Genomic DNA, 12,500 nt, shown 5'->3' with positions numbered 1-12,500 from the left:
GATGCCTCCCTTGTTATCGTCACACAGCCAATATCTCTTGGGAACCAATGTCTCGACAAGGGCCTGGTAGGAGCTACATGTAGGCACATTCTGGACCCTCTTGCTACTGATTTCAGGGAAATTGTCAACATCTATTCGGTCTCGATTTCTAACTGCTGCAACACATACAGAATACAGTTCCTTTTTAACGAGGGGATCTTGTTTTAAAGTCTGAAGTAGTTCAGTGTTTACGGTACGTGGTAGCCATTTACCAGCAGAAACCAAATTGACAGCTGTTGACTGTATCGCTTGCCTACACGGACAGCATCAGAAATGCGAATCTTGTATATTTTCTGCTGTCTTTTGATTAAATATCTCTCTTGGTACCAGCTCGAGATAAAGAAACTGTTGCAGAGTTTCCATAATTGTGTCAGTTTACACAAATCTCCTTGGAAGAAAGTGGATAAAAGCCTTGCTTATTAAATCATTGTCAGGGATTTGTGTCACTAAAATGCACGAATATTGTTAATCAAAGCGACACGCATGGCTCAACGTATCCTTAATAGTGTCTGAGGAAATGTTTTACCCTTGTCACACCCATGTTCATCTACATTTATGGATTTGCCATCGCACTGGCCTTATTTTGTGACATCTTGTTAGAAATTTTGCAAGTGAAGTTACCAATGAGTGCCTGCTAGCTAATTGTATACACTGCTGTGGTTCGTTCACTTAATTGACCACTTCATACCAAACAATCTAGTGTTTTTTTCCACATCTCCACTTTCACAGTGTCTTGAGAAGTCAGTCCATTAGATCTCAACTGTGGGAGTAGGAATGAAACAACTTCTGTGAAAATCAGTGTTAACAAAGAAAACAAAATTCTCAAATGCTGTGTATTGTCAATGCTTAAGAAATAAAAATGTTGAAGTGTTAACAAATTTGTAGTTTCTAAAGAAACTGTGGTGCTGCGTCGGTGGGAGAGTGAAAGAGGAAAATTGGTTTCATCAAACCTGTTGATGAAGGTTGAATTACCACCAGGAACGATTTGGAAAGCTGATGTTTTGGGTGTTAGCCCTTCGTCAGAGTGAACAGAGGAATTGCGGGTGTTGTTGGTTTTTATGAGGGTGTGGAGGAGCTTCAGTGCCATTGGTGGAAATATGGTAACATGAATTTGTGAATAAAGTAATGGAATGAGAGGCGTTCATTGTTTCTTTTAGGATAGAGTGTACCTATAGTTTGTTCCAGATTTTTGCGGCTTTCTGTGTTCCTGTGGTGTAAGGATAGGCGCAAATTGTCATGTTGTGGTGGGAGTGATTAGGAGGAAGATTAAAATGGTGCGCAACTGGTTCTGAAGCATCTGTAGGTGTTTGCAAAAGCAGTCCTCCAATCTTCCTGTTTCGCCTAATCTAGGTCTTCTTACATAGTGTGCAGGTTATGCAATAGATGACATTTGCGGAGATGCATGTAGAGTGGTCAGTGATTTTAACAGATTGATTCGGTCCTGACATCTCAAACATGTTAGAAATAAAAGGACAAGTTTTGCAGAGTGTGCGTGTACATTTGAAAGTTCCCGGTTGGTTGTCAGAATTAAATGTGCTCCTAACTAGTAAGTTATCTATGTTTTTGTCACGTTTCAATGAAATAAGTGGTGGTAGAGGAAATATATGTTTGGTTTTGGGATCATTGTGGAGAAGTTTTTGGAGAATGACATTTTGACTACAAGGTTTTGTGGATGGTAGGTGAGGGTGAATAGAATTCTCTTGGTTTTTTCATTTTGTGACGTTTGTAGTGCGGTTTCTCGATGGATTTCTTGTGCACGATGTTTGCCTGTGCTGACAGCGGAGTCAGGGTATCTCCTTTTTTGAAAAACTGGCACATTTCCTCGCACTTGCTGTTAAAGTTGTACTCATCAGTACACAGGCGTCTTAGTCTAAGAAATTGAGGATGAATGCAGCAAGTTGTTATGGGAATCTGTTGGTTTGTAGTGTACGGTTGTAGATAAACCGTTGCCGTTGACTGAAAGTTTAATTCTGAGGAAAGCAACTGAATTTTCAGAAAGTTCCCAGGGGTAAATGTATTATAGAGCCGGATGGAGAGAACTGACTGAAGTTATGAATTGGTTGAGTTCCTCTTTGCTGGATGAAGTAGCCCTGACGCAGTCATTGATGAAACGTGTGCAAAGATCAGGTTTTGGTCTATTGTGATCTATATGTGGTTAGTGTTTCAAAAACGCCTTTTTCTGTAGTGTCAGATTGGTCAAAAATTCTCCACTTATTTCATTCAAATGCGACAAAAACAGAGGTAACTTTCTATTTAGGAGCACATTTAAGTCTGACAACCAACCAGGAACTTTCAAATGTACATTCACACGATGCAAAACTTGATTTATTTCTAACATGGTTAAGATCTCAGAACCAAATCGATCCCTTAAAATCACTGAATGAAGGGGTAGTTTCTAAAGAAACTGTGGTGCTGCGTCGGTGATGAAGTAGTATACAAAAATTTGGTTTATCAACGGAGTTGATAATGTAAATTGGCCACCGTACAGAGATTCTAAAAGCTGATGTTTCGAGCGTCAGCCCTTAAAAGCTGACGTTTCGAGCGTCAGCCCTTAAAATCACTGACCACTTTACATGCATCTCCGCAAATCAGTCCTCTTTTTTATAGAGTTTCATGCCTCTGGTAGCCATTTATACAAAAGTTTATTTGCAATACACATGTATGAACTTGCTTAACCACTATAAACTGAGCCATGGCGGTAACTGACCCCAGTACCTGTGCTTTTGTTTGATGTCTATACAAGAAAGAGTTCAGCTTCACCATTATCCTTTCAAATGGATGTGGACGAGTTTGAAATTCAACATGATTAAAAAATTGATGAAGAGATTAAAAACCAGACTTGATACACAACTGACGTTTGTTTGTTGCCATTATTACCCCAAGAATGGGATTATGTTGGCCCAAATATGAACCCAAAAATGGGATTATATGTGACCATCCACGGGAAAACCAACAAAAAGGTGATGACACGGGCACACGTGCATGACACGGCACGCTGAGCGTGACATACAACACGCCATATGCACATATTTAATGAATAGCACAATAGATGTCACGGTGGCTTTTGTTGTGCACACTGAGACACTCCAAACCTTTTGTTTAGCATGGCATGTTGCGTGTCAGATACGTGCCAAAACAGGCACCGTAAAAAATTGCAAAGTAATGCAAACGAAATTCGTCGAAATTCGTCCTTTGTTCTCGCAAATTTTCCACGAGAAGTCATCGAATTTTCGAACGATTTTTCGTAAGGTTTGAAGCGAAAAATTCACGATCTTTCTAAAAATTCGACATAGCAAAATTCGAACTAGCGAATTTTCGAGGTTACCAAACGAAAATTCGAGATAAAAAAATTTGAAGCAGCGAATTTTTGTGACATGAATCGGCGGCCGTCATCAATAACATCGCTGAGCAAGCGTATGTACACGTAAATAAACGCGTTAAGGTTAGCGTAAATATTAAAAGTCGTATCGAAAATAGATTCAATGATCCGACAGTTTAATCGGCTATTTCCAAAGAAAAAAAAAAAGATTGCCTCATACAACAAAAACTGCGATTGCTTCACGAACAAGAGTTTGTTGTAGAGCTTACACATTGTGAAATGACGGCAGAAAAGAATCATCGTGGCAAATTCGAACTTGGCAAATTTTTGTCCAGAAAATGCGTGGAATTTTTTGAGGTCATTTGTCGAACAGAGCGATTTTTCACATGAAAATTCGAAGTCAATTTTCGTTCCGAGGGAATTTTCGTTCGAAAATTCGCGTAGTTGGACACAATAGGCCTTGAGAATTATCATGACTTTTCGTTGAAAATTCCCTTCCATCGAAAATTCAATATTTTTTCGTCGAAAAGCCAGGAAAGCCGCGAATTTCAGCAAAATATGTTTGCATTAGTTTTGCACACTACTGTATTCTGCGGGATTTTTCAGCTATTTCCGCAGTTAAGTCGGCCCTCACTCGGCTTTGGGAGTAGCATGTTATACTTGGTTTTTAGCGAGCGTTTTGGCCCAGCTGTCGTGCAATTTCACTCACTCCATGTCTTTTTACGTGGTGCTCGATTTTACTTTTGCTGACACGCTCTTTTGTTTGGTATAACACGCTCTATTGTTTACAACTTGTAGTATCAGACACAAGAAAATTTTAATGAGGCGTGCATTACGACACGGCACTCCCGTGTTAAAGAAAATTTCTTTTGTCTAGCGTGCTAAAATAGCGTGCCCGTGTCATCACCTTTTTGTTGGTTTTCCCCTAGACGATCACATATTGCCCCAGCATAACCTCAAGAATGGGATTATATCGATCCATTATAAACTTACCAAGTTCAAATTTATTATAACAACTTAGGAGTATGTAACTATAAATGGCAAGGTGTTGAACGGTCAAAGAGATGATATGAAAGTCACAAGGAAAATTCAGGTTATGTGTGCCAAATTATTGTCTTTAAACCATAATGTGTATTTGTTGTTGTTTTTACAAAAGAGAACACTTTGATTCTTTGTAAAATTAAATATATTGCACTGCAAGAAGTTCCATTTACTGAGATACATGTACCGGTACTTTCAGGTTAGTCCCATTTTAAAGTTTACACTGGGTTTAATGTATGTATTAAATGCTGTTCTTGGCTTTAACTAGGTTGATATATTCCCATTCCTAGGGTTATAATAGGACAAGTATAACCCCACTCATGAAGTCATAATGGGTTAGTAAAATCCCAATCTTGGTGTTATAATGGGTTAGTATAATCCCATTCTTGAGGTTATGCTGGGACACCACAATCCCATCTTTGGGGTTGTATTAATTGGGCCAAGATAATCCCATTCTTGGGATTCTTAATGAGAACATTTGCTTTACACAAAACCAGCCTTTTTGTCAAAGAACAACCCATTCTAATAGGAGTCTCTCAACACATAAAACATTTTCTTATTCTACAAAAAAGTAACAAATAAAACATCACCGGATCAAAGGCAACACAGATGCTAAACCCAATTTTTCTTGTGAACTTTCACATCATCTCTTTGAAGGTTTAGCACCTTCAACCATTTATATTTACATACTTAATAAGTGTCTTTATAAAAACAGCCAACAGCTGACTTGCAGCAAGACTGTTAATTGTAAATGTTAACAAAACTGCATGTTTGGCAAATCTGATTTAATAAGATCATTAATGGCCTTAAGGCAACTGGCATTGTCTTGACCCAGAGGATAACCCCAAGTCAATTTTCTTGTTCACCTTCACACCATCTCTTTCAAAAGGTTGTTCACATCGCCATTGAGTGTTACATAAGTGTCTTGATAAGAACTGTCAACAGCTGACTTGCAGAAAGACTTGTCAGTTGACTTTTCTACTGTAAACTTTGATTTCAATATTGTGATGACTTCTTCTCTTGCTAACACTCTGCCAAAAACAGCTTTGATAATAGTTTGTGATGAAGCGGCTGTGGAAGGAACTTTACCATGCAATGTCTCTTGACTACCAGTCCCACTGTCTGTTGTGGAAAGAGCTTTAACATTCAATGTGTCTTGAATAAATGCACCACTCAACTGACTTCCTTTGGCAAATGAGCTGTCACATTCACTATCGCTGACAGAGAGAGCTGACAATTAAGATACAATGAAAACAACTTACCAGTAGTTATTTTACTATCAACGCCCATACACATGAATAGCTAGAATAATGCAACCATAAAGAAATAACTTTCATGTAAATGTTACACATGCATATATTTTGGTTTTAATATACCCTGGCAATTTGGCTAAAGAGTTTCAGTTAAGTTACCAGGACCTTTATTAGTAGGAGATCAGTATGATCTAGGACTGTTGTGGACTGTATGCGTATCTGTGCCCATTGGTCTTGTGTATCCTGAAAAGAGTGAAAGCCCCAGTGATGTCTGGTACGGTCATTGAAAGTCGTCAATGTCCAAATGTTTTTGTTCGCAGAGGTGCATTAAGCAACACAGTTTCTTGGAGGTCTGTAATTGGAGTTGCCGATGGCCATTGGAGTGGTCCTGGCATGTGGACAAAGGATTTGTGATTTTGTAAATGCAGTTGCATGGACACTTGCAGGCTTCATCATCAATTTTTGTTGGATGTCCTGAACCAGTGAGAGGTAATGAAAAGTGATTGAATGTCTGTTGCATTGTCCTTTTCCATAGAAAAGTTGAGTTGACGCAGAAGTAGTACCTCAGTGTGCTTGATTCCTCGCTTCTCAGTCGCTTGTTCAGCTATTTGTTAACTGTAAGTGTTTCAACTTCATGAACTTTGACTGCAAGGAAAGAACAATAATGTAGAAGTGAACAGTGAATCATGGATGATACTAATTAAGGGGTACGATTATAGGGCTCATGATTAGAGGTGAGCAAAACTAAAATTAATTATAAGTCTGATGAGTTAATTCAGTGAAAATCAGTTGTCATAGAAAAAGCGAGGCAAATTTTTCTTAAAATTGAAGGACATATTTATCAGTTTGGAATAGATTAAAGGGCTATGTCAGAGATACTTTGTGCAGTAGTACAGCTGTCATATTAATTATTAACCACAACTCACATGGTCCTCATGTGATGCAGTGTATGCATTTTGTGATGAAAGAGTTGAAAGAGACCACTACACGGGACAAAGTTATTAGTATACAGTATCTGGGCCATTAGTAGTTGTGTTGTAGTCATAAGTAAAGAGACCCACACTCTTCCATTGCTTTTTATGTAATGTCCTTTATTCACTGAACGATTATCTTATATTTTCACACAAAGATTACTCTACTTCTACATGGTAACAGTACTTTCACATCATGGAATAGCATGCAGTAGTTTCACATAAGGTGATCATGATCATGTCCTTGTTGCAGTAGTATTACTAGTAATCAATACACTATATCCTTCCCGGGCGATGTTCAAGGAACGGTTAAAGAATACAATCAGAGAATCACACTATAAAATCAGAGCAATAGTCGGAATCAATAATATACAAAATTATCGTAGTCTTTTGTTGACTTGACTACTCGTCCTGACCTAGTGGTGACGACCTCTTCGTTCTGAGTGGCTTGCTCGACAACATGACCCGAAGGTTGAGTGTTTTCACAAGCATCAGAAACTGTTGCACCGGGCTCACTGGAGTCATTGGATTCAATTGTTTCACTACCAAAGTCCTCAGTATGATCAGTAACAGACTCACTAGGCGCAAATTGCCTTAAGTATTTCGCATTGCGAACTAGAGTGGTACCTGTATCGACGTTGACTAGACTTTGCGGAAGAGAACTTCGAGTCTAATTTGTTTTGCTTCATGTTAGCACAATGTACAATGTCACCAACTCTGAAATTATGCGGAGTTGCATTTTGCTTGACATCTTGATATTCTTTTAAACGCGCTTGATACAAGTTGCATTTTGACCGATGGACACGATCGAGCGCCGACGCTGCTGTATTTGAGTAACACTCAATGTGCGGCACTTTATTACGAATTTCGTGATTGAAGAATAGCATAGTTGGCGATTTCCCGCTGACTGGATTTGGACTTGCTCTGTAGAGCATGAGAATTTTAGGTAACTCCTCTTGCCAGGATTTACCTTCTGAGATCACCGCTCGGAGATTTTTCTCAAGATATCAGTGAAATCTGCATAATATGGTGACACACGAATGTGCTTTATTCCACGCGACTTAAGGAAAGCTTCAAACTCTTCGCTTACCAATTGCTTTCCGTTGTCAGAAACGATTTGTTCGGGAAACCCGAATGGGTTGTTCCAGAAAAAATCCACACCCCCCGACGGATGGGATTCTGGAAATTCTCGCGGGAGGGGGGGTCAAGGACCCTGGAAATCCAGGTGGGAGGGGGGGTTGAACTCGAAAAAGTCTTCTGCAGGAGTCATCTAAACCGATAGTTCACGCGATTCGAACGTTTAGTTCGGTGACAGTTTAGCGCTCTCAGACCCTGAAAATAGTAGAAATATTTTGTTCACATATTTTTCACCTGACATAAATGATAATCTAAGTTCCTTCGCAGGTCCTTTTATAGCAGAAAACGCGAATAAGATACTAAAGAAAGAGTCGTCGCAACAATATTGCAACGAAGAGTTTGAAACGCCTGACACATTTTTACTCGTACCCAGACCCAGCGTGCCACCGTTGTTTCATGTAATGATACCAAGAAAGAACAAAGAAAGTGCAAAGAGCAAAGAAAGAACAAGGGCAATTGATTTTTATGAGCTAAGAGTGTATAAACACTCGTTCGCGTTTTAGCATTTTTGGCCTTGCGCACGGTATTGGCTGTCAAACGTTCATTATCGACAATACCCGACTTTTAGCTGTTATTTCTTTGCTGCAAAGTATTTATCTGGAATAATATGGAAAACAAACGCTTGTCTATTATGTCTGCTGTTTATTTTGATACTTGCCTTGCGTATATTTTGCTTTGTTAGCACACAGCACCAAAACAAAGTTGGTGGAATCGGAAAATTTTTCGTCCGGCGCATTACATTTTTATCCGAAACATCGCACTTTTAACATCTTTTCTATCGTTTGTATCGTTTCAAACTTTCTATTGTTCGTTTGGTTCACGGCATCTATCGTTTCAAAGGATGGAAAGAAAAGGTTTAAAGCGTTTCGAAGGTTTCAAAGGTTTCGAGCTTTTCAAAGTTTGTACTTTGCGTGAGAGAATTAGTCACGTACTGAGTAAAAATTGTCACGTGCTAGGCAACCAAACTTTGTTCAGTGAAGCAGAACGAGGTAATTGTTTTGTTTTGGCGCTTTTCACGGCTTTGCAATTTTCAAAACTGGATTTTTAGCGTGTATTTTGGGTTATGTGCGAAAGAAATATTTGAGAGGAACGATTAAAACGAAGGAAACCAAGTGTTTTACAAACCATCGAAACGATTCAAACGATGCGAAGGAAACCATACATCAAACCATTTGAACGCTAGGCGAAACGAAAAATTCAATTTTGGCGTGATGGTTAAAAATTTAGTGCAAAAACTAGTAGCGTAACGCTAGTTCTACCACTATTACTCTAAAAGTACCTACTGTCTGTGGATGAATGTTTCCCAGGGTATTGTCCAACTAATGTGCACCTAAACGGCCTTGACCACCAATACCGTATGCAAGGCCTTTTGCTCCTTTCTTTTCTTAGTTCCACACAACAGAGTTTTTATATAATTTAGCCAAAGCTTTAGGAATTGAAAAAGAACATCTTCTATACGTGATTGTGCATATTTTCTATTAAAAATAAATTAAATTTAAGCCTAATATTTTTTTCCGGAAATCCAGGCAGGAGGGGGAGTCTTTTGTCTTGGAAATCCAGACAGGAGGGGAGGTCTTGGGCTTCAGGAAATCCAGGTGAGAGGGGGGGTTAAAAAACGGACCCCATCGGTTGGGGGGGGTGTGGATTTTTTCTGGAATAACCCAATCTGGTGAATATGTCAGTTAATGCTTTAATGACTTTGTGCGAAGTGATTTCTTTCAAAACACATGCTTCCTGATAAGAAGAATAGTAATCGATGTAAGTCAATATGCATTTGCCATCGATTGGACCAACGAGATCCACTGCACCATTTACCCAAGGGCCTCGAGGTAAAGGTGTTGGCTGAAGCGGCGTGTACTTATTCAACGCCTGATTCAGCACGCAAGCTTGACAATTTCTCATCATTGTTTCGGCTGCTTCGTCCATCCTGGGCCAGAAAAAGCGTGTTCTGAGAAATTGCTTTGTCTTAACGATTCCTTGATGCGTTTCGTGCGCCAATTTTAGAATTTGCTTTTGCAGCGACTGTGGAACAACAATTCGGTTTCCTCTAAGAATTACTCCATCAAAAACAGATAATTCCTCTTTGACCCTATCATATGGTTTTAGATCACGCGACTATTTTCCGCTTTGAATTTGAACAAGTAATTTGGACAGCGTGATGTGTCTGCTGGTTTCGGTTCACATGTCTGAAAGGGTCACGGCCTGAAGGTCTGACATGTTTGATGTGGAAACAAATTGCACATAATTTTCGCCAGCAAAACCAGTGTCCGAAAGGTCGTCTTGCCTGGATGGCAATCGAGACAACGAATCTGTGGTATTTGCATTTCCTGCGATATGCTGAATACAAAAGGTATACTGATGTAATCTTCAAGCTAAATGTTGAATGCGTGGAGGTAAAACTCTGCTTGAATGTGGGTCAAACATCTTAGAAAGAGGCTTGTTGTCAGTTAATAAAGTGAATTTTATACCAAAAAAATTAATTGTGTAAACGTTCGACTGCCCAAACACAACCTAGCGCTTCATGCTCAATTTGTGAATACCTCCTTTCCGTCAGTGTTAGTGATCGACTGATATATTGAATAGGTCTACATTCACCGGTACCTTGATCTTGGAGTAAAATGGCGCCGAGACCAACTGGACTGGCGTCAGTAACCACATAAGTTGGAACATCAACGCGAAAACAAGCCAAGGCCGGTAGACCTGATAGCGCTTCTTTCAAGGCTTTGAATGCCTTTGCTGGGTCATTTCCCCGTGACTATTTCTGCTCTTTCCGAGTGAGCTTTCGTAGCGGTTCGACAATGTTAGCATAATTTGGAACAAATTTCGCAACATAGCCACACGTTCCAAGAAAAGATCAAAGGTCGGACTCATTTTCCGACGGTGGCGTAGCTTTGATGGCTTCCGTTTTCGCTGGGTCGGGTTCGATGCCTTTTTCAGACACAACGTGGCCTAGAATTGAAATTTGTTTAACTCCGAATTCACATTTCCTTCGATTGAGCTTGAGGTTGTACTCCCGACATCGATTGAAAACTTTGCGGACGCGGTTGACAAGTTTTGCCATGGTTTCAGCATAAGTGATAACGTCATCTACCGAAATGCAGACACCTTCAATGCCAAACAAGATCTTTTCCATCATTCTTTGGAAAGCTTCGCTCACATCACTGAGACCGAAGGGAGTTCGCTTAAACCGATAACAACCACGTGGTGTAATAAATGTGGTAACGTAACGCGACTGTTCAGCTAACGTGAGCTGAAAGAATCCACTCTTAGCATCGATCTTTGCGAAATACTTAGATCCATGCATTGCATGCAAGGTATCCTCAACCTTAGGTGAAACGTAACGCTCCCTTATAACAGCCTTATTTACCTCTCTAAGATCACAACATACTCTTAGATCGCCCGATTTCTTGGGAACAATTACTAAATTTGAAACCCAATGACTAGCTTCAGTGACCTCTTCAGTGATATCTTGTTCTAACATCCTGTCAAGTTCATTATTTACTGCCTCAATTTGACTTACGGGGATGCGTCTTAAGTGCTGACTTACAGGTTTGACATCTGGGTCAATGGTAATTTTATGCTCAAAATCAGTGACCTTTCCTAAACCTTGGAAAACATCATCGTACTCCTTGAGTAAAGGATCCAGCTTGTTTGATCGCTGGTCTGACCGACTGAATTTACTTGGGTAAGTATCGCTAGCTTGAAACTGGAGTCTCGTCCCAGTAACGACTCCGCGTTACCCTCTATTATGTAAACCTTAGTATTGATAGTCTTATCGCTGGCTTTGATGGTGGCATTAAAATAACCATTACAATTTAGCGGTTCTTTCTGTCCATACGCAGTGAAGCGTCTTTGAGTTCGATTCAGTTCACAATGCCTAAATTGTGATTTATATAACTGTGAGGATATTATGTTGTACTTACAACCAGTGTCGACTGTCATTTTGGTCCTTTGTCCATTAATTTGTACCGTAATGGAACTGTCAACATTGTTCAAAGAGAGTACTGGTTCACTCTCGTCACTTGAGCTGTCTTCAAGCCAATTAGCAGGTTTGGATCTCAAGCTGCGGACCTTCATGTTTGGAGTTTTCTTTTCTTTCTTTGCAGGCCTCTTTTTGTGCCGGTTTGCTGGATGTGCAGTCTTGGGCTTTGAGCGACAAACCTTTTGCAAGTGTCCAACTTTTTGGCAGATATTGCGCATGGACTTGATTGCACCACATTCGTCAGGAGTGTGTCCGTCGGTTCCCCCACATCTATAACAGCTGAACGGTTTCGCTGGAAATCCGCAGGAAGCGTGCACATGGTCGATATGGATCGGGTTTTCTTTGGTGCCTTGTGACAGCAATCGCGCTTCTTGTACGGCCGTTTCTGCACTTCGCGTGATTTTGATCGTCTTTGCGAGATCCAGATCGTCTTGTTGAAGTAGTTTCTGCTTCAAGGTACGTGAGGAACATTTCTCAACGATTTGGTCCCGGATCATCTCTTCCTCTAGAGTGCCAAAGTCGCATGATTTTGCCAGCTCTCTGAGGCTCGTCAGGTACGTGTTTATTGACTCGTCTGCCTCTTGCGCTCACGACCTGAACTTGTAGCGCTCTGCCACAACGTTCCGTTTTGGTGCAAAGTATCCACTGAGGGCAGTTTTCACCTCTTCGAGGGACTTGTGTTTTCCAGGGAGCGTATTGAAGATGCGTTGTACTGCGGGGCCAAGGCAGTGCAGCATCGTAGCTCTCTGAATCGCATC

At 40.3% G+C, this 12,500-nt stretch overlaps 1 protein-coding gene and 1 pseudogene across 1 annotated transcript; one reads left to right on the top strand and one right to left on the bottom strand.

Moving 5' to 3' along the window:
- The window catches only part of LOC138010912 (uncharacterized), a 227,047-nt pseudogene that overhangs the window by 34,908 nt on the left and 179,639 nt on the right, over positions 1-12,500 (top strand).
- Positions 11,361-12,239, bottom strand: LOC138009730 (uncharacterized). The gene has a single exon (XM_068856755.1). It carries the CDS (start codon positions 12,237-12,239, stop codon positions 11,361-11,363), a length of 879 nt encoding a protein of 292 aa, XP_068712856.1.

This window comes from Montipora foliosa, chromosome 7, assembly GCF_036669935.1.
Source record: "Montipora foliosa isolate CH-2021 chromosome 7, ASM3666993v2, whole genome shotgun sequence".
Lineage (NCBI taxonomy): Eukaryota > Metazoa > Cnidaria > Anthozoa > Scleractinia > Acroporidae > Montipora > Montipora foliosa.
This window is presented reverse-complemented; position numbering and strand designations above follow the sequence as displayed.

What these genes read in the sequence shown, in the direction of transcription:
- LOC138009730 (XM_068856755.1), bottom strand. Translation starts at nt 12,239, where the DNA reads ATGATCCGGGACCAAATCGTTGAGAAATGTTCCTCACGTACCTTGAAG.